General features: G+C 44.5%; 1 protein-coding gene across 4 annotated transcripts in view; it reads right to left on the bottom strand.

Moving 5' to 3' along the window:
- The window catches only part of POMK (protein O-mannose kinase), a 57970-nt gene that overhangs the window by 4033 nt on the left and 31327 nt on the right, over positions 1-22610 (bottom strand). For 3 of the 4 annotated variants that reach the window (XM_064370015.1, XM_064370017.1, XM_064370016.1), the window contains one exon: positions 19218-20009. In XM_064370015.1, the coding sequence (XP_064226085.1) occupies positions 19239-20009 (771 nt within the window). In that variant the 3' untranslated portion in view covers positions 19218-19238. Of the gene's footprint in view, positions 1-6714; positions 7541-19217; positions 20010-22610 lie in introns of those variants that run through there. The other variant, XM_012476070.2, reaches the window with a different exon arrangement.

The following is a 22610-nucleotide window of genomic DNA, read 5'->3' as shown; positions in this document are numbered from 1 at the left end:
CAACATGATGAAACCCCATCTCTACTAAAAATACAAAAAGTAGCCAGGCATGGTGGCACACACCTGTAGTCCCAGCTACTTGGGAGGCTACAGCAGGAGAATCACTTGAGCCTGGGAGGCAGAGGTTGCCGTGAACCAAGATCACTCCATTGCACTCCAGCCTGGGTGATAGAGCAAGACTCTGTCTCAAAAAAAAAAAAAAGGAACCAGGCAAAGAGAAACAAACGTGCTCCAAATTTTGTTCACACAAGTATATCTTTCTCCATTATTAAAGACCATAAATAGTTTAAAATAAGTTTCCTTGACTCTGAAAAACAAAACAAAGACTGGCAATATTCCCAGCAAGTTAAAAAGGTTGCTTCAGCTTTCTGAGTTCAGTCCATTTAGTTCTTGTTCTGCTTGATATTTGTGAACACTTCATCTCTTTATGAGTCCTATACAATTTCCTTTATGCCAATGTTCCAATCTCCAAAGTTACCAGAAACCTGCATTTGAGAGTACCTATCAAAGTCCTATTGCTTATTATAAACCATCTTTTGAAAAGGATTAAAACAAGACAACAATTGTCTGTGAATAGCAAAATGAATGTCCAGGGTAGTTGCCGTTAAAAACACAATTAACAAAGAAGTTTGGTTATCTCCATCGTTTACAATAACTTCACATAACAACCTTAATTATGATTGACAGCATATACTTGGACATTACAATTTTAGAAATCCCATACAATTTTGGAACATATATTAGCATTATTCACAAAAATATAACCTAAAGAAAACTGAACAACATTTTGGCAATCCCATGTACCTAAACATGTCAAACGACCTTGTTCCCCTATTTTTCTGGATGTTGCAGGTACCCTCTGAACCACCCAAAAAGCCAGACATCGGGAAAGACAATTTTGAAACTGAAGTTTGATTTTAGGAAAGCTGTTAAATATATTTGAAGTTTAAAACACTTGATGTAGTGAAATAGAATTCCAGATTACCATAAATTATTTATTTTGCCAAAATGATGACTCAGAAATTTTAAAGAAGCAAAAACCTTTTATAACCCTCTACAGATTTTGCCAAAGAGCAGATTAGTGCTTTAAGAATACCTTGTTTTGCTTTTATTTCAATGCTTAATTTACAGAAAAAACACATAATACCCTTTTGAATTAATCAATATGTTCACATAGAGAACCCCTTTGCAAGATTAATTTCCACAATGCTTCCACTACTTGTTTGAACCTTCAACTTCATCCCATCTAATTTAAAGCAATCTTTGGCAGGGTACAGTGGCTCATGCCTGTAATCCCAGCACTTTGGGAGGACGAGGAGGCAGATCACCTGAGGTCAGGAGAATGAGACCAGCCTGGCCAACATGGGGAAACACTTTCTCTACTAAAAATACAAAAATTAGCTGGGCGTGGTAGTGCACATCTATAATCCCAGTTACTTGAGAGGCTGAGGCAGGAGAATCTCTTGAACCCAGGAGATGGAGGTTGCAATGAGCTGAGATTGAGCCACTGCACTCCCGCCTGGGTGACAGAGTGAGGCACTGTCTCAAAAAACAAATTATTTAAAATAGTAAGAAAAAATTCCTTTAACCCTAGGCAAAAATTTACATTTCCATGCCTTCTTATAACCTTTTACAAAAAAACACATTTGACCAGGCGCCGTGGCTCACACCCATAATCCCAACACTTTGGGAGGCTGTGGTGGGTAGATCACAAAGTCAGGAGTTTGACTAGCCTGGCCAACATGGAAAAACCCCGTCTCTACTAAAAATACAAAAATTAGCCAGGCGTGGTGACACTCCCTGCAATCCCAACTACTCGGGAGGCTGAGGCAGGAGAATCGCTTAAACCCAGGAAGCAGAGGTTTCAGTGAGCTGGGATTGCACCACTGCACTTCAGTCTGGGCAACAGAGCAAGACTCTGTCCCAAAAAAACAAAACAAAAAACGTTTTACTGTTCTTAAACACCTTGCATGTAAATCTATTTCCAGTGGTCTCAACTACATGTTATAATAGTTAACTCCTACCAATTTTTAACTTTAATGTAAAACCTGGTAAGTTGTTTTGCATGCTAGGTGCAGCCAAGGTTTGACTCCTAGCATCATTAAGGGTGTGCTTAGTTCCATGTGTTCCCAGGCCTTAACAGTTGTGAAACCAGAAAATCAAACAGTTCTCAAAACCAAAAAGCAGTTTCTAACCCTAAAACACTTAGCAAACCTTGCATCTGACCTGCATAATTTAGTCCCCCATTTACATTTTGATGGCTTCTGCTTTTTACCAATAATGTTTAAAGCTGTTTTTATTTCTCAAAGATTAAAGTCACATGAACTGAAAGATACCGCTGCTTTAATTTTCTCTTTTAAAAAATATTTGATCTAAGCACTTGTGTTTTTTTAGGCCAAATTAATTAGAGCTCTTTTTACAGACATCATACATAACACATATACAGTTACACAGGCAGGCAGAAGAAAACCAATCGCTGGGTCAGACCCTTTAAGAGACAGGGCTAGGAAAACATGCAGATATCAAACCAGAAAGGAACTCATTCCCTAAGGCAGAATTGCTAAACAAAGCCACACCAGGGAGTTAGTTAGAGGCCAAGCCCCAGGTTGTAAAACAACACGGAGGCCTGCAGTGAAGTTCCCTAGGAACCACACAGACAGACAAAGCACCCCAGTGTGCAGGCCAGCTGGGAGTTTCTCTAGGGACCCTTTCCCACTTGGCTGTCTCAGAAAGATAAGCATTAAATTATAAGGATTGAGAGCTGGAACGGAGGAGAATCTTAAGGGCTTCACTGGCAGCATTTCATTGCTTACGTGGGTGATAGGGTGCACCCTGTATTATATTTTATACTTTTTTGGGTGTCTGAATTATTTGATAATTTTTTAAAGCTACAAGACAGTGTGATTAGTGCTGTTAGGAGAAGGACGAGATGCTAAGGTGGCATTTGACAGAAGAACCCAGGCTTGTCTGGGAAGGCTTACAGGAGGACTGTCATTTAAGTTAGCCAGGAGAAAGCAGGAAGAGTGCTCCCAGAAGAAGGAACAGCCTTTCCAACAGCCCAGAGAATATGTCGCTTAGTGAAGGAACTGAAAGAAATCTGGGGCGAAGAGAACAGGGTTCTGTGATGGGAGAGGGGAGTCAGGAGGTGAACTAGACAGCAGAGTTGAGTACAGGCTTCTTCCTAAGCACAGTAGAAGCTGGTGGTGAGTTTGAAGGTGGAGAATAACTCAGGAAGTAATGGTCATGGGCTATCTCACAAACTCAAGTTCAGTCAAATCATTTTTCTCAAAGAAAGCCCCTATGCCAGAATGTCAGGAAGGTCAGGTACTCCCTCTTTCCTCTTCACCCCCTGCCCCACTGTTCAAAATCGAGGAGCTGACGGACGCTGGCATCAGAGAGGTCTGGCAAGGCCACGGCCAACTAGTCTTCTGCCTAACATACAGCAGCACCTCTCTCTGGCCCGGCCCTGGTGAAAGCCACAGGAGTCACTGAGTGAATGTGCCCTTCTCTTTTCGCTTGGAGGCCAGCTTTGTCACACCCTCCATGATCAGGAGTCTGTAGTTCCTGTCTTAGGGCTGCGCATAGCATAGCTGTTCCTGTACCGGAAGGACCCTTCCCCACCCAGACATCTCATGGCTCCTCCCTCACTTCATTCGGGTCTCATTTAAGGGGGTCTTCCACAATAACCCTATCTAAAGCTAAAATGTGCCCCACATCCTGCTTTTCTTCATTACGCTAATCTGTCATTATGTGTATTTTCCTGCCCCACTTGTACTAGAATGTACGTTCCATGAACGCAAGGAGTTTGTCCTACGGGTAAGGACCTTCTCATTAGACTCTCATACATCAACAACAGCTCCAAAATCTCATGGCTTACCCCAACAAAAATCCCTTTCCTGTTCACACTAATGCTCACAGCAGAAGAGGCAGTAGGAGGACCAGGCAGCAAAGCCTACACTGGCTCTTCAAGCGCCTGCCTAGAAGACATGTCTATGATTTCCTCCGCATTTATCTGGCCAGAGCAAGACATATGGCTCCATGTGACCAATAGATTCAACACCTGTTCAACTCTCAGCAACTAGAAAAAGAGAGAACTTCCGGCCAGGCACAGTAGCGCACGCCTGCAATCCCAGCACTTTGGGAGGCTGAGGCGGGTGGATCACCTGAGGTCAGGAGTTCGAGACCAGCCAGACCAACATAGAGAAACTCCGTCTCTACTAAAAATACAAAAATTATCCAGGCTTGGTGGCGCATGCGTAATCCCACTACTCAGGAGGCTGAGGCAAGAGAATCACTTAAACCTGAGAGGCATAAGTTGTGGTGAGCCGACATCGCACCATTGCACTCCAACCTGGGCAACAACTGTGAAATTCCATCTCAAAAACAGAAAGAAAGAAAAGATAGAACTTTCTCAGTATGATAAAGGCATCTCTAAACAACAGCTAACATGACATTTGCAAAGACTGAATGCTTCCCTCCGTGGATCAAGAACCATGCAAGGATACACAATAAGGCAAAGAAATAAAAAGCGACAAACTGGCTCCATTCAAAGACGGCTGATTGTACGTGAGGAAAATCTTAAGGAATCTACCCCTCAAAAAGCTACTGGAACTAATGAGTTTGTGAAGGTCACAGAATTCAAAGTCAATATACAAAAATCAATTTTATTTTTATTATCTGGATATAACTGGATGTTGACACTGAAAAAAACTGGAATTTACAATAGATTTTTTTCTTATAAAATGGAAATTTTTTTTTTTTGAGACAGAGTTTTGCTCTTGTCACCGAGGTTGGAGTGCAATGGGACCATCTTGGCTCACTATAACCTTCCCCTCCTGGGTTCAAGAAATTCTCCTGCCTCAGACTCTTGAGTAGCTGGGACTACAGGCATGCGCCACTATGCCCAGCTAATTTTTTTGTATTTTTAGTAGAGACGGGTTTCACCATTTTGGCCAGGCTAGTCTCAAACTCCTGATCTCAGGTGATCTGCCCACCTCAGCCTCCCAAAGTGGGAATTTTTTAAATTTAACAAAACAGGTACAAGATCAGAACACAGAAAACTACAAAACATTTGAATGAAATTAAAGAATACCTAAGAAGTTGGAGAGATATACTGTGTTCCTAGATTGGAAAAATCATTACTGTTAAGATGCCAGTTCTCTCTAAATTGATCTTTAACTTCAGTGCAATCCCAGTCAAAATTCAAGGAGTTTTTGTTGTTATTAAAACTGACAAGCTGATTCTAAAACTTTATGTGGAAATGCAAAGGACCTAGAATGGCCAAAACAATTTTGAAAAATAACAAAGTTGCAGGTCTTACAACTACCTGATGTTAAGATATACTAAAAAGGGACAGGATAGAGAGCCTAGAAATAAACACACACACTGGCTTTTTCGCCAAGCTGCCAAAGGAATTGAATAAAGGAAAGGATAATCTTGTCAATAAATAATGTTGCAACAACTGGATATCCACATGGAAAGAACCTTGATTCTCACCTCACACCACATACAAAACCGAACTAAAAATAGATTACTGATCTCAACAAAAAAGCTAAAACTATAAAACTTCGGGAACTCCATGACCTTGGATTAGGCAAAGATTTCTTAAATAGCATGTAAACCATTAAAAAAGAAAAACTGTAATGAAAGACATTGCTAAGAAAATGGAAGGCCAAGTCACTATGAGAAAATATTTGTAAAACATATATCTGAAAAAGAGTCTTAATACCAGAATTTATAGCGAACTCTTACAATCCAATAATAAAGCAAATGACTTTATTTTTAAATGGGCAAAAGATTCATGTATCAAAAAATATATGAACTGCCAATAAACATGAAAAGGTACCTAGCATCATCTGTCTTTAGGAAAATGCAACTTAAAACTACACTGAATCCTGGCATTTTGGGAGGCCAAGGCAGGAGAATTTCTTGAGCCCAGGAGTTCAAGATCAGCCTAGGTAACGCAGTAAGACGCCATCTTTACAAAAAATACAAAAATTAGCTGAGCATAGTGGCATGCACCAGCTTCTTGGGAGGCTGAGGTGGGAGAACTGCTGGAGCCTTAAGGAGGCTGAGGCTGCAGTAAGCCATGATTGTGCCACTGTGCTCCAGCCTGGGCAACAGAGCAAGGCCCTCAAAAAAATAAAACCACTTACACTGAAAACTAATCACACCCGTTAAAACAGCTAAAATTAAATAGGCTAAAATCAATAACAAGTGTTGGCAAAGACGTGGATCAAACGGAACTCGTACACTGCTAGGGGAAAATAAAATGGTACAAATAATTTGGAAAACGGTTGCAAATCTATGAAATTAAACATACACTGACATATGACCATCTGACCAATCAGGTATTTGCTCAAAACAAATGAAAACAATTGTTACACAAAGACTTGTATTTTAAGGTTAACAGCAGTTTTATTCATAATAATCCAAAACTGGAAACAATGCAATATCCATCAGCAGGTAAATGAAGAGTGTGGTACAGCCATACAATGGAATAACTATGCACCAATACATATAACCTACTGATACATGCAACAACAGAGATGAACCTCAAAAACATTACACTGAACAAAAGCAGATGCAAAAAATATATACTACACTATATGCTGTGGTTTAAATACTTGCGTCCCTCCAAAATTCATGTTGAAACTTAATCTCCAATGCAATAGTAATAAGAGGTGGGTCTTTGGTGGGTCTTTGGTAAGCTCTTCCATGGTAAATGAGCTTAAGCCCTTTAAGAGAGGGGCTGCACACAGCATTTGCCCCCACCTTTTTTAAATTTTTTATTTTTTGCCCATCTGCCCCATCTACCATGTGAGGACACAGTGTACAAGGCACCATCTTCAAAGAAGAAACTGGGCCCTCAGACACCAAACCTGCTAGCGCCTAGATCGTAACCTTTTCGGCAGCCAGAACTGTGAGAAATAAATTCCCATAATTTATAAATTACCCAGTCTCAGGTATTTTGTTACAGCACCACAAACAGACTTAGACACTGTATGATTCCAATACTGGAACTCTAGAAAAGAAATTCTAATTTTTCTAAAAAGAAAGGAGAGAGTCATTGCCTGGAGCCAGCAGAGGGGAAAGGATTGATTGGGATGGGAAACAGGAATTTGCCGGTGTGACAGAAATGTTTTGTCTCTTCACCTATGGGGATAGTGACGCAAGTACATAAATGTATCAAAACTCATCGAACACTTAAAACTGTTGCATTTTATTACACGATGAGTCAAGAAGTGGAGTTTTTAAAAACTCAATTATATTTCTTCCTGGAGCAAAGAATGACTCTGAGGTTTCTGGCTTGGGAAACCAGATGCATGCTGTGCCACCTACAGATGAGGAAACACAAAGCAGATTCTGAAGGAAACACAAAAACCAGATTATCTGGGAAATCTTGAGCCTGAGATGTTCTTTAGAAAAATGTTCATTTAAATATCTTCTCCATTTATTAATTGGACTGTTTGGATTTTGTGTTGAATTACAGGAGTTCTCTATGATCACTGGATGTCAATTCCTTATTAGATATATGAACCTGCAAATAAAATAGATGTACAGGTCTGGTGAAATAAGAATTTGGGAAAAATCAGCACATATATGGCAAGTGAATGAGATCACCCAGGTAATGTGTTTAAGGCTAACAACAGAACCTTCAGAAGTACTAGGGATGGACAGAGACTGAGAAGCCAGAGTGACAGGAGGAAAACTAAGAGAGTATGATGTCACAGAAGCCAAGGCTTGTATATTACAAGGAGGAAACAACAAAAGATTATACACTCAAAGCCAGGCGCACTGACCCACTCACGTAATCCCAGCACTTTGGGAGACTGAGGTGAGTGGATCACGAGGTCAGGAGTTCGAGAACAGACTGACCAACATGGTGAAACCCCATCTCTACTAAAAATACAAAAATTAGCTGGACGTAGTGGTGCACACCTGTAATCCCAGCTACTCTGGAGGCTGAGATAGGAGAATGGCTTGAAACCAGAAGGGAGAGGTTGCAGTGAGCCTAGATCATGCCACTGCACTCCAGCCTGGGTGACAGACACTCTGTCTCACAAAAAAATAAAAATAAAAAAATAAAAAGATTATCCACTCAACTAAGCTACCCAGTCCTTAGGAACCCAGTGACAGCACTTTCTGGGCAGTAGTAGCAGCAAAGGTCCAACTGCCTTGGGTAAAGGAGTCAAAGGACTATAAAGAAGTGGAGGCATTTCAACAAATAATGCTGGGATACTTGGACAGCCAAATGCAACAGAACGATGTTTGACACTGACTTTACATCATATATAAAAATTAAATCAAAGACCTTAATGGCTCAAAGACCTTAATGTAATAGCAAAAACTATAAAATTCTTAGAAGAAAACATAGGAGTAAATATTCACGACCCTGGATTTGGCAGTGGATTCTTACATGCAACACCAAAAGCAAGAGCAACCAAAGAAAAATGCAGATACATTTTGTAAGGCCGGTTGCCTTGCTGGGAGCACGGATGCACAACCCCCACCGCCAGGAGCTCAGAAACATCCCCCCTCCCCTAGCCGGGAGCTCGTTCACACCCCCCCGCCCCTCGCCAGGAGCTCGCGCACACCCCCCCTCCCTTGCCAGGAGCTCACGCACACACCTCCTTCCCTCGCCGGGAGCTTGGACACACAGCCCCCCCCACCGGGAGCCGAGAAAAAAAGTCCCACCAGGACCTACCTGATAGCATTTTGTCCCATCTGGGCCCCACTCCTCACCTGCCATTTTGTCCCATCCGGGCCCCACTCCCTGCCTGCCATTTTGTTCCATCCGGGCCCCACTCCCCACCATTTTGTCCCATCCAGGCCCCACTCCCCACCATTTTGTCCCATCTGGGCCCCACTCACCTTGGGCACAACCAATCACATGCCTCCACTCCCTATAAAACCCCATGTCTGAGAGGAGTCCGCGTGACTTCTCCGGCCCCTCCTGTTGGACCGCAGAACCTCACCCGGGAGCCTGAATAAAACCCTTTGCATTGAATCTTCTTGTGCTGACCTCAGTTTCTTCTCTTTAAACTTGGCGAGAACAAACCTTACATATGGTGCCAAAACCCGGGGGGAGTTGTAAGACCCCTCCTGGGGGAAACTGACTTCTCCACACAAAGCCGGACCGGGAAGCCACCGTTCCACCACAAAGTAAGACTTCTGTTGCCCACTACCCCACCCACTGTCTGCCTCATAAGGTCCTGCTCGAAACCGCTGCAGCGTCAGGGATTCTCGCCGTGGGTCCAGGACCCCGGCCCCATCTCGAGGACCTGAGCATAGAGGAGACGTCCTTACACTCTTGTCTTCTCCCCGTGAGGGGTTTCTCAGGGTCAGGATTTTGAGGGAGATGTCCCCACCTTCCTGAACCGTCTTGTCTCCGGTGCTCGGTAGCGCGGCTCGGGACGCTGAGCCGCTCTTCCGACCATCTCTGCAGCAGCGACTGAGGTGTGGGTACTCAGAAGCCCCATTCGAGCAGCCCTGCCTCAGGGCAGAGCCAAACCCCCCGGCTTATACCAAAATCTTTATTTTAAACTAGCCCAATTGGCATAAACGCTCCTGTTAATGTAAGAAACTGTATTTTCGGTTTCCTTCTTTTTCTGTTTCTCTCTTTTTTTCTCTTTTCTTCTCTCTCTCCCTCTCAAAATGACAGCCGTACCTCACCCTAAAGATGGCGGCCGCTTCCCGCTCTTAGCGCTCGCTCGCTCGCTCGCTCTCTCTCTCTCTCACTTAAGATGGCAGTCACTTCCCGCTCCTAACTCTATCTTTCTCTCTCTTTCTCCCTCTGTCCCTCTCTTTAGTTTCTCTTCCTAATTCCAATGCGAGTGAGTGAGTGAGTGAGTTTATGTGTAGTCCCACGGCCTAACAGCTACGGGGCTTGTGTGGGCCTCCACCCATGGTTCCACGGGGACGTCATAAGGCATAACTGTGATTCACCTCTGGACTGAAAAGTTCTGAGGTGACCAGGCCCGAGGGTTATATGGGTACACCTTAGCCAAGACGCCCCTGAAACATCCCTTCAGGGATGTGGCCGGGAAGGCATCAGACTGGTCTCCCATCTGGGGGGCACCCACCCTTTGTCTGTCAGTCTTGTATGTGGTACTGTCTTTATTGTAACCTCTAATTTTGCCATGTGGCAGACAGTCCTAGCCTGGTCTCTCTTTGTTTTCCTCCTTATTACCATCATTGCATATATGGTACTGTCTTTATTGTACCCTCTAATTTACCTATGTGGCAGACAGCCCTAGCCCTGTCTCCATCGCCCAGGTGCTCCTAGCCAAAGAAACCTCCTCTTTGCCCTTAGCCCCTCCACCCTCCTTCTCTTCCTTTTCTGACTCCGACATGCCTGAGGAACTCTCCTCTCTGCTTGCCCAACCCAATAATCCTCTGCCCTATGACAGACCTCAACCCCCCTCAGCTTCTCCACCTCCTAATTCCAACCTGGCCTCTCCTGTTAGTGCTCACACCCGCTCACACTGTGCTCCTAACGACGAAACCTCCCTCCTTTGCCCCCTCTGCAAGGTGGCCGGAGTAAAGAGCATTGTCCGAGTGCACGCTCCCTTCTCCCTCTCCAATCTATCCATCCTCACCCCAGACGAGCGGGACTGGGTTTTTACAGCAGCCCGAGCTCTTGTAGCAACCCTGAGACCGGCAGCCCACCAAACATCCGGTGGGGGAGGTCCATCAAAACCCTTCCAAAAGGCTCCAAGGGCCCGGCCCAGGCCCTGTTTCAGATGTGGTCAAGAGGGACATTGGGCCCAGCAGTGCCCCTGTCCTCGTCCACCTCCTGGACCTTGCCCAAACTGCAAGCAGACTGGACACTGGAAGGTTGATTGCCCGTCCTGGACCACAGGCCCACTCCCCGCACCTCTATGTGAGGAGCAGGCTGGTCCACAGGAAGCAATCCCTTTGCCTGAATTTCTCGGCCTTCTGGACGACTGATGCAGCCCGGACTCGAGGACCCCCATCACCCTTGCCGAGCCCAGGGTAACACTGCAGGTAGCGGGTAAGTCCATTTCCTTCTTAGTAAACATGGGAGCTAACTATTCCTTCCTACTCAGGGCCTAGCATACCTTCCCAGGTCTCAGTCCTTCTTTACCATTCCTCTACACTCTAAGTCTTACTTTCTCTTTGAAAATCCTTCAGCCAGCCTTCATCCCACTTCTCTACTCACCTCGGCTACTTTGTTTCCTCTTCCATCCCATTCCCCCTCCCCAGCCCATTCCCCAGGTGTAACAATGGATACATTTGTTACACCTCAGAAGGGCCTAACCTTCCTCTCTCTAGCCCAGACCTTACCTCTTCACCTCCGAGAGGATACTTTTAGTGTAGTGGGACCCTAACCAAAGTTATAAATGCCTCTCTCTCCTCCCTTTGTGTGCCCATTACTATAGTCTCTCAGTTAAAGGTATACAGGTAAGCTGAGCTCCTATCTCTCCTTACGCCTCCCTCTGCTCCCCGAAACAAACGAGCAGTCTGTCTTCCTCCCAATAGTTGTTGGTCTCTCTCTAGCAACCTCTCTTGCAGCAGCTGGACTTGGGAGCAGTGCCCTAGGGTACAGTGTCACTTCAGCTGCTCAACTGGAAGACAAGCTCCGTGTGGCCACTGAAGCGTCAGCCACCTCTCTGGCCTCCCTCCAGCGACAAATCACATCACTGGCCCAGGTAACTCTCCAAAACCGATGGGCCCTTGCCCTATTAATGGCGGAAAAAGGAGGCACCTATATGTTTCTCCGGGAAGAATGCTGCTATTACATCAATGAATCAGGCCTAGTAGAAGAGAACATCAACACCCTCCACCGTCTCCAGGAAGACCTCCGTAAAAAGCAAAATACAGGAGTTTTGTCCCTAAACTGGTGGCATCCCATGCTTGCCTGGCGAACCCCTATCATCACTCCTATCATCGTAATCTGTTTGCTATTACTAATAGCTCCTTTTCTTCTCAGGTTCCTACAAGCTCGTATGCGAGAAATTAGATGAGTGGCTGTTAACCAAATGCTGCTTCATCCCTTCGTCCGATTCTCAGTCAAGGCACCAGCCAACTGACCTGTCCCCCTTACTTCACCCCTATTCAGCAGGAAGTAGTCAGAAAGAGTGGCACCCTCTATCTATCACCAAAAGGTCGGAATGTAAGGCCAGCTGCCTTGCCAGGAGCACAGACGTGCACACACCCCCTCGCCAGGAGCTTGGACACACACCCCTTCCCCTCGCCAGGAGCTCAGGCACACCCCCCCTCCCTCGCCAGGAGCTTGGACACACACCCTCCTAACTGGGAGCCCGGAAAAAAAGCCCTGCCAGGACTTACCCGATAGCATTTTGTCCCATCCGGGCCCCACTCCTCGCCTTCCATTTTGTCCCATCCAGGCCCCACTCCCCGCCTGCCATTTTTGTCCCATCCGGGCCCCACTCCCCGCCTGCCATTTTGTCCCATCCGGGCCCCACTCCCTGCCTGTCATTGTGTTCCATCCAGGCCCCACTCCCCACCATTTTATCCCATCTGGGCCCCACTCACCTTGGGCACAACCAATCACACGCCTCCACTCCCTATAAAACCCCAGATCTGAGAGGAGTCCGCGTGCCTTCTCCGGCCCCTCCTGTCGGACCGCAGAACCTCACCCGGGAGCCTGAATAAAACCCTTCGCATTGAATCTTCTTGTGCTGGTCTCAGTTTCTTCTCTTTAAACTCGGCGAGAACAAATCTTACACATTTGACTTCATAAAAAATTAAAACTTTGTGTATCAAAAGACACTACCAAGAAAGTGAAGACAACATACCTGGAAGAAAATAGCTGCAAATCATATATCCGATAAGGAACTAGTATAAGGAATACATAAAGAACTCCTACAACTCAATAACAACAAAAAAACAATCTGATTTGTAAATGGGCAAATTTAAAAACCGACAAAAAAATCTGAATAGACATTTTTCCCAGGAAGATATACAAATAGCCAACAAGCATATGAAAAGGTACAAGATCATTAGTCATCAGGAAAATGCATATCAAAACCACAGTGAATCCTGTGTTCACATACTGGAAGCCTTAATAGTGGTAAGATGTCAATACTACCCAAAGCACTCTACAGATTAAATGCATTATCTATCAGACTTCTGATGGCAGAATCCCAAAAATATAAAAATCCATCTAAAATGTATATGAAATCACAAGGGACCCTGAACAGCCAAAATAATATTAAAAAAGAAAAAGTTGGGCTGGGCGCGGTGGCTCACGCCTGTAATCCCAGCACTTTGGGAGGCCGAGGCGAGTGGATCACAAGGTCAAGAGATCAAGACCATCCTGGTCAACATGGTGAAACCCTGTCTCTACTAAAAATACAAAAAATTAGCTGGGCACGGTGGCGCGTGCCTGTGATCCCAGCTACTCTGGAGGCTGAGGCAGGAGAATTGCCTGAACCCAGGAGGCTGAGGTTGCGGTGAGCCGGCATCGCGCCATTGCACTCCATCCTGGGTACCAAGAGCGAAACTCCATCTCAAAAAAAAAAAAAAAAAAAGAAAAAGAAAAAGTTGGACATCTCACACTTCTGAATTTCAAAAAGTACTACAAAACTATGGTAATCAAAAAACCGTGAGCCCGGCTCTCAACTCCTCCACAACAAAGGACCAAAAAAGCAAGGAGATAACCACGAGTCAGGTAGAGCACCAAAGACAGAACACTTTAACTCAGCAGGGAAGTGACAGGGAACCTCTGAGGCACAAAAGGAGCAGTAAACAAAGCAGCCAGTGTGTCTTGGATTGGCTCAGAGGTAGGAAGGACATCTCATTTCCAGGAAAAGAAAAGTGAAAGAACCCTAGTGGTCCACATTCCCAGGACAGATGCCGGCACCCACAGAGGATGCCATCAGCCTTCACAGGCCCTAAGCCCAGTATACGGAGTTGCCTGGACTCCATGCAAATGTGTTGTTCCAGAAAGGGAATTCTACTGGATCCTACCCACATCCCAAGAAACATGCTGCTGTGGCACAGCACCATTTTAAAAGCCTAGCCCCCACCAGATTATATCCTGCCTTGGGGTCCAATAGCCCCTGCAGTCCACATCCCTGAGCCCCCAGGAACACCCTCCCACATCCAACCAGAAGGCTGCAATACCACAACTACCCAGCAATGCAGCCAGGTTCCCAGTACTTTGACCCATGTAGTGTCTTATAACCCAGGGAACAGGCAGTGTAGCACACCAGGGAGGCTGCCCCCAGGAAAAAGGGAGCTGAAGCTCCCAGAATCTGGAAGCCACCTTCCCAACACCAATGCCACCAAGAGAACCCTGCCCCTCTCAGCAGGGCAACAGCACACCTGCGTGCACCTTCAGGGGGCCTGAGGACCAGTGTGTCCATATGTGCCATCCAAGAACCTAAAGACAGCCCTGCCCTACCCACTGCCACCAGTGTTCTCAGGTGCCATCTTTCCTTCATGCCACTACTGGTGCCTACATGCTCTGTCAGGGGGCCTGAGGACTGGCCAACCCCATCCAACACCACTGGTGGCCACACACACAATCCCAAGGCCTGAACAGGCCTGCCCCACCTACCACCACCAGTGCCCAAGCAACTGCATCACCTAGGGAATGGAAACTAGCCCATTCATCCTGCCACAGGTACTGCCAACAGCTGTGATTGCCACCTGAGGGTCCAATGTCCAGCCCACTGCTGCTACTGCCAGCACCATAAATTTTGCCCTGGGGCTTGAGGACCAGCCAACCTGGGCCCCCCACTACCATTCAGTACCAAGCGCTTACACCAGCTGGGGTCCTGAAGACCAGCATGCCCAGCCCATTGCCAGCCACCACAGCTAATGCCTGCACATGCCACCAAATGGCCCAGGGACTGGCCCCTCTGGCACCCCTGTCCCCAGAAAAGCCCCACAACAGTCTCAACTAACAAAAACAGCTTAAGCCACTGAGGACTCACAGACACCAGTGACACTGACTACAGCTGAAGAAATCATTGATACTGTGCCCACCAGAATGAAAGCCAAAACATCCTACTCAGCCAAAACTATAGATATGCCTACAAAAAAGTATTTCCTTATGAAAGCCAATCCATAAAATTGGAAGAAGCAACTATTCCACTAGATGAATAGATATCAATGTAAGGACACAAGAAATATGAAAAAGCAAGGAAACTTGCCCCAAAGAGATACAATACCTCCAAAGAGACGCAATGATTCTCCAGTAACACATCCAAAAGAAAAGGAAATCCATAAAAATGCATGAAAAAGGCCAAATATGGTGGTTCACGCCTGTAATCCCAGCACTTTGGGAGGCCGAGGCAGGCAGATCACCTGAGGTCAGGAGTTCAAGACCAGCCTGACCAGCATGGAGAAACCTCATCTCTACTAAAAATAAAAAATTAGCTGGGCGTGGTGGTGCATCCCTGTAATCTCAGCTACTAAGGAGGCGGAGGCAGGACAATCGCTTGGACCCAGGAGGCGGAGGTTGCAGTGAGCCAAGATCACGTCATTGTACTCCAGCCTGGGCAACAAAAGCGAAACTGTCTCAAATAATAAAAATAATAAAAGGCCTGAAAAAGAATTCAAAATAATGATCTTAGGGAAGCTCAGCAAGTTACAGATAATACAAATGAATTAGGGAAACAATTCATGATCTGAATAAGACACTCAACAGAGACAGACAGAAAAATAACCAAACAAATCCTGGAACTGAAAAATTCAAAGAATAAAATTTTTAAATACAACTGAGAGCATCAAAAGTAAACTAGAGAAAGCAAAACAAAGATTTTCTGAACCTGAAGACAGGTCTTTTGGAGTAATCCAGTCGGACCAAAAAAATGGGACACCATCAAGTGAACACATATTTAAATTGTGAGTGTTTCAGAAGAGGTGAGAAAAGGCATAGACAACCTATTTAGCAAGATAATAGTCAAAAATTTCTTAAGTCTTACAAGAGATACAGACACCCAGATACAGGATGCTCAGTGATCCCAAAAAAAATTCCAATCAAAAAGGTCTTCTGCAAGGCATGTCATAGTCAAACTGTCAAAAGTCAAAGAGAGAATTCTAAAAACAGCAAGCAGAAAGCATCAAGTCACAGATGAGACTTTCCTGGAAAAAATTTAAAAAAGACACCACCTTACAGGTAAGGGAGAATGATAAAATATATTGCAGTGCTGAAATAAAACTGCCAGCCAAGAATACTAAACTAAGTAAAGTTATCCTTCAAAATTGAAGGGGAAATAAAGTCTTTCGCAGACAAGCAAAAACTGAGGGAAGGAGGATCCAGGCCCTCGGAGGAGCCTCAAAGTGCCTCATCGTGCAGGCCCTGTGAAGGAGTGCCATCAAGGGTCCCTCAGGGTTCAGGAGTCGCCTCTGGTGTCCCAGGACAGCCAGCGATTGCATCCAAGGGCAGGAAGGGCAACAGGAGGGCTTCTCAGGCCCGGTTAGAAGATCAGATAATGGCCACCCAAGAAATGGAGCATGGAGAAAGGGATCAAAAAAAACTGATGAGCATGGGGAAAGAAAACCTTTTGCAGAAACAGATGAGGAAGACAATGGGGTTGATGTACAGAAGCTACAAGTAATTGCAGCTGCCATTAAACAGGGTCTTGCTGCGCACACACACACACACACACACACACACACAAAGGCTTCAAATGTACACAAAAGTTTGCATCAACACTGAGAACAGAACTAAACGTATTTTGAGAACACAAAAGGCAGAAATGCAGTTGCTGACTTTGCTTTAAGAATACAACATAGACATCCAGAAGACTGAGGAGCAGAAGAAAAACTAAAATATTTCAAGAGCAACAAAAGAGGTGGCAACAAGTTAGCATTGTCAGAAGACAGCAACTGAAAGAGATTAAGCTGCTATATGAACAATTCATGAAGAATATCATGAAAGAACTCTTTCCGGTGAAGAAAGTCAACTTAAAAAACAAATCGCCAAGTTCCAAGATAAAATTGTATAGGAGACGCCACAGCAAGAGTTGGCACTGATTCATAACTTGAGCGACACTAAACCACATGACAGTGTTTTGATATTCTTGTATAAATCAGTATATCTCTTCTATCATTAGTCTGTTTGTTAAATGCCAGACCTCATTTCTGTGATCTGCTGAATGAACCCTAGACAGTTATTAAGAAAGCAGCAAATGCACAGTTATATACATGGTCAGTTCAATTTTAACACTAATGATAATTTAGTTTAAAGAGAAAAAAAGGCCAGGCAGAGTGGCTCACACCTGTAATCCCAGTTCTTTGGGAGGCCAACACAGGTGGTTCACGAGGTCAGAAGTTTGAGACCAACCTGATCAACACGGTGAAACCCCGTCTCTACTAAAAATACAAAAATTAGCCAGGCGAAGTGGTGCACACCTGTAATCCCAGCTACTCGGAAGGCTGAGGCAGGAGAATCGCTTGAACCCAAGAGGCGGAGGTTGCAGTGAGCTGAGATTGTGCCACTGCACTCCAGCCTGGGCGACACAGCAAGACTCTGTCTCAAAACAACAACAACAACAACAGGGAATCATCACAACTAGATCAGCCCTACAAGCAATGCTTAAGGGAATCCTACATCTGGGAGAGAAAGACAGCCATACCACCCTGAATGCACCCAATCTCATCTGATCTTGGAAGACACAAGATGATATCTACCATCATGAAAACACACAAAAGCTTAAAACTCACTGGTAGAGCAGATACACAAATAAGAAAAAGGAGTCAAACATTATGACTATTTAAAAAAACCCACCAAATTATAAAGTAAACAATATAAAAGAAGACAGGTGAAAACCTGTCTCTATTAAAAATACAAGAATTAGTCAGGCATGGTGGTGGGCACCTGTAATCCCAGCTACTTGGGAGGTTGAGGCAGGAGATGATTGAACTCGGGAGGTGGAGACTGCAGTGAGCCAAGATCACGCCACTGCACTCCAGCCTGGGAGACAGAGCAAGACTCCATCTCAGAAAAGAAAACAGAAGATAGAAGATAGGAACAAAATATATACAAGACAATCAGAAAACAACAGAAGCGCAGGACTGAGTTCTCACCTATCAATAAAATCCTTGAATGTAAATAATTTAAATTATCCAATTAAAAGATATAGACTAGCTGAATGGATTTAAAGAAAAAAGATTCAACTATATGTTACCTATAACAAACTCGCTTCACATGTAAAAACACATATAGACTGAAAATGAACAGATGGAAAAAGATATTCCATGCAAATGGAAACCAAAAGAGTGTAGGAATAGCTATACTTATACATAATAGACTTTAAGTCAGAAAACATAAAAAAGGGACAAAGATGATCATTACGTAATGATAAAGGGACCAATTCAGCAAAAGGACATAGCAATTTTAAATATATATGCACCCAATACCAAAGCACCCACATATGTAAACAATATATATGTGATATATAAACATTATTAGAACTAAAGAGAAAGACAGACCCTAATACAAATAATAGCTGGGGATTTTAACGCCTCACTTTCAGTATTGGGCAGATCATCTAGACAGAAACATTGGACTTAATCTACATTACAGATCAAATGGACCTAACAGACATATACAGAACCTTTGGTCCAACAGCTGCAGAATATACATTCTTCTCATCAGCACATGGACCATTCTCCAGCAGATCGTACGTTAGATCCCAAAACAAGCCTCAACAAATTTTTAAAAATCTGAATCATATCAAGTACCTTCTCAGACCACAATAGAATAAAAGTAGAAATTAATAACAAGAGCAACTTTGGAAACTACAAATCCACGGAAATCTAACAACCGGCCAAACACGGTGACTCGTGCCTGTAATCCCAGCATTTTGGGAGGCCAAGGAGGGTGGATCACCTGAGGTCAGGAGTTTGGGACCAGCCTGGCCAACGTGGTAAAATCCTGTCTCTACTAAAAATACAAAAATTAGCCAGGGCTGGTGGTGCACTTGTAATCCCAGCTACTCGGGAGGCTGAGGTGGGAGAATTGCTTGAACCTGGGAGGCGGAGTGAGCCAAGACCACGCCACTGCACTCCAGCCTAGGCAACAGAGCAAGACCTCATCTCAAAAAAAAAAAGAAAGTCTAACAACCAATTTGGAACACATGCAAATGTACACGTGGATGTGAACAAAGAACCACATGGCTAAGCCATAAAAAACAATGAAACACAAAACTCAGGCAAAAAACTCCACCCTCAAAGTAGAATGCCGTAACTTCCATTCAGCCCTTCAATCCCACCTTCACTGGCTGGACTGGTTTTCACAGCATCTCTCTTGCCTGAGGCATCACGGTATCTCTAAGCGTATCCAAGACCTTCTGGTAGGTGTCCAGAATGTCCTGAGCAGTGGGTCTTTCTGAGGGAGTCCGGCTCTTGCATGCTTTGTGAATATCAAACAAATGGAATCGGACCATATCACTCCCTTCAACGTGCCCCAGAAGGAAACTGGAGATGTCTGGGATCTTCCAAATGTCGATCTTCTCATCATATGAGGGCATGAGATCATCGCGGAAAGGCGTGTCCTCTCCATAGGGCCACAGTTGCTCTGGAGCCACAAAATCCCCATGCAGCTCCCTGTGGCCGCACTTTACCAGCGTCCCGGAACTGTGGTTCACCAGGGGTAAGGCGTCCAAGTCATTTGCCACAATGCTGAAGTTGCTTGTCAGCAGATACTGGGACAGCGTCTTCGGCAGGTCGTTGGAGTCGCACATGACCCGCTTGCCCACGGGGCTGTGGTGCAGGTAATGAATGATGCTGACATAGTCCACGGCCAGCTGCAGCCTGTGCTGCCACGTGTTCACATTTTGGTACTTTGAAAGGTTTAGTATTTCTTCCAGGTTACTCAAGGAACCTAGAGGATGATACTCAGTAAGAATAGTGTTGTCATCCTCACAATAGCCAAGCAGTGTGACAACATGTGCGCCTTGTAGAGATTTCAGCATCTGCAGTCCATGGAGGAAATCATCTTTCATCTCCAGGCTGGTGAGCCGTGAGAGAGCAACTTTGCGCTCCTTCCACTCAGACAGAAAGACCTGCAACAAAGCCACAGAGAACATCAAGACTGAACTCTCACCTAATTTAGTGACCAGAAACAACATGTATCTTTTAAGTAGCAGGTGTTCTGCAGAAGACACAGAAATTAACGAGGGGCAGACTCTGTTAGAGTTGCTCTCTATCTAGTTATGAAGATGGGCTGATGACAAGCAAGGCATTCAGCAAAGGCAAGTGCCACCTCAGTGGGTGGAACCTCAGGGCAGGACACTGAGAACTGCTACAGAAGGTGCCGGAAGGCTTCTGGAATCTGGTCTTACAGGACAAGGGGGACTTGCAGATTCGATGTAGGGCAGGGGAGTGCTGGCTCAGGAAGGAAGACTCCAATAACCACATGGCAGAGAGGAGCGGCAGGTAGACTGCCAGTTCTAATGGACCACGGCACAGTGGGTGGGCAAGAGGAGGAGGCGGGGGAGTGGCCTGGAAAAGTGGGTAAGTGTGGAGACCCTGAAAAGCCTACATGAGGCTGTAGAGCCCTGCCCATCAGATGTAACAATGTTACCCTGAAGTAAAGACAGGAGCTGAAATACTACACAAACACTAGACCTGCTCATAGAGTCCACAGCTAATACAGAAGAGCAAGTGCACATTGCTGCCTTGGATTTCCATCTTTCATTTGCTTGCAGGAAGCACTGTAATTAAGGAAAGAACCTCTGATCTTTTGCTTAAATCCCAAGAGAAGGCAGAAGATTACAAAACGGAAAGCAGGCTCGGGACTCAGGAGATCCTTGCCCCACATTCATTCTGCAAGCGATGTGCCGTGTCATTGTTCAAATAAAGGTTACGGTTTCCAAAGCAGTTTTTTGCATTATTTATCAAGGGAAACTAACATCTAAATCTAAAATCTAAGGCAATAATCTGAAACAGGTAAGAAGCTCTAGGAATAAAAATCTGGCATTATTTATAGAAGCATAAACTGAAACTTACCAAAAGATGGGGAGCAGTATGATAAACATAGTGAGAACCCATCTTTACAAAAACCTTTTTAGAAATTAGCAGGGTGTAATGGAGCATACACTTACCTCCAGCTACTCAGGCGACGCTGAGGTGGGAGGATCACTTGAGCCCAGGTAGTAGAGACTGCAGTGGACGATCATCACATCACTGCACAGCTGGGCAACAGAGTGAAGCCTTATCTCAAATGTGTGTGTGTGTGTGTGTGTGTGTGTGTATATCATGGGGTCACCAAATGTATACATTTAAAGAGTTATAACAGATAAAAGTAATGTTACAAACAAGAAGTATATAAAACTATTTGTATAATATTGTTCCAACTGCATAAAACAAGACAAATTTCTATGTGCTGTAACACATAGATAAGTAGACAGATGACCAAATGAGAAGATCTACTGCCATCATTACCCGCCAAAGCCTGTGCTAGCTTGCACTTTCACCAGCAGCGCCTGAGAGAATCTGAGGAACACACCCTTTGTCACACCAGATGTTACCAATGTTTGTAATCTGTGCCGATCAATGGATGAAGATACCTTGCTGTTTTAATTTGTATTTCCCTATTACTAATGAGGCTGGGCATCTGTCATCTTTTTAGGCATTTCTGTATTTCTGCTGTCAAAAGTCTGTTCAGTCGTTTATCCAATTTTCTACAGGGTTGTCTGCCTTGTGCTTATTAATTACTAGCTCTTTTTATTCAGCTGACCCTTGAACAACATGGGTTTGAACTGTGCAGTTCACTTACACATAAATTTTCTTCTGCCTCTGCCATCCCTTGGATACCAAGACCAACCTCTCCCCTTCTTCCTCCCTCCTCAGCCTACTAACTGTGAAAAAAAAAAGGATAAAGAAAGAACTTTGTGATGGATGATGGATCCACTTCCACTTCATGAACAGTAAATGTATTTTCTCTTATGATTTTCTTAATAACATTTCTCTATCTTAAGAATACAGTATATAATACTTAAAGTATAGTTAACCAACTGTTTATAATATCAATAGTAGGCTTTTAGTTGTTAAGTTTTTGAGGAATCAAACACTATAAGCAGATTTTTTATTATGTGGGGGGTCAGCACCACTAATCTCCACATTGTTGAAGGGTCAGTGTATTACCTATGAGACCCTTTATTATAAATGTAAAAGACAAGATCCAGAAAATAATTAGCCCAGACGCATTGGCTCACACCTAGCACTTTGTGAGGCGGAGGCAGGAGGCAGGAGGACTGCTTGAGCCTGGAGTTCAAGACCAGCCTGGGCAACATAACAAGACCTCAACTCTTTAAAAAAGTTTGTTTTAATTAGCCAGGCATGGTGGCACACACCTGTGGTCCCAGTTACTCAAGAAGCTGAGGTGGGAGGGATCGCATGAGCCCAGGAGTTCGAGGTTGCAGTAAGCTATGATCGCACCACTGTACTCCAGACTGGGCAAAAGAGAGACTGTCTCTAAAAAAGAAAAAGAAAACAGTTAACTTAGTTAGTGTGGTCTTACAAGATTTAACTGCTGTGTAGTCATATGTGTCATCATTACATCAATAAACATAAGTCCTTGTCACCATGAAATTTAGACACTAGTGCAGGGGGCAAACAATTAACAAAATATATAGGAAATGAATAAAGTATGAGAAATTTGC

This window comes from Aotus nancymaae, unplaced genomic scaffold, assembly GCF_030222135.1.
Source record: "Aotus nancymaae isolate 86718 unplaced genomic scaffold, 86718_ANA_hifiasm-v0.15.2.pri h1tg000097l, whole genome shotgun sequence".
Taxonomy (NCBI): domain Eukaryota; kingdom Metazoa; phylum Chordata; class Mammalia; order Primates; family Aotidae; genus Aotus; species Aotus nancymaae.
The sequence above is the reverse complement of the archived record's forward strand: the minus strand, read 5'-3'. Positions and strand labels throughout refer to the sequence as shown.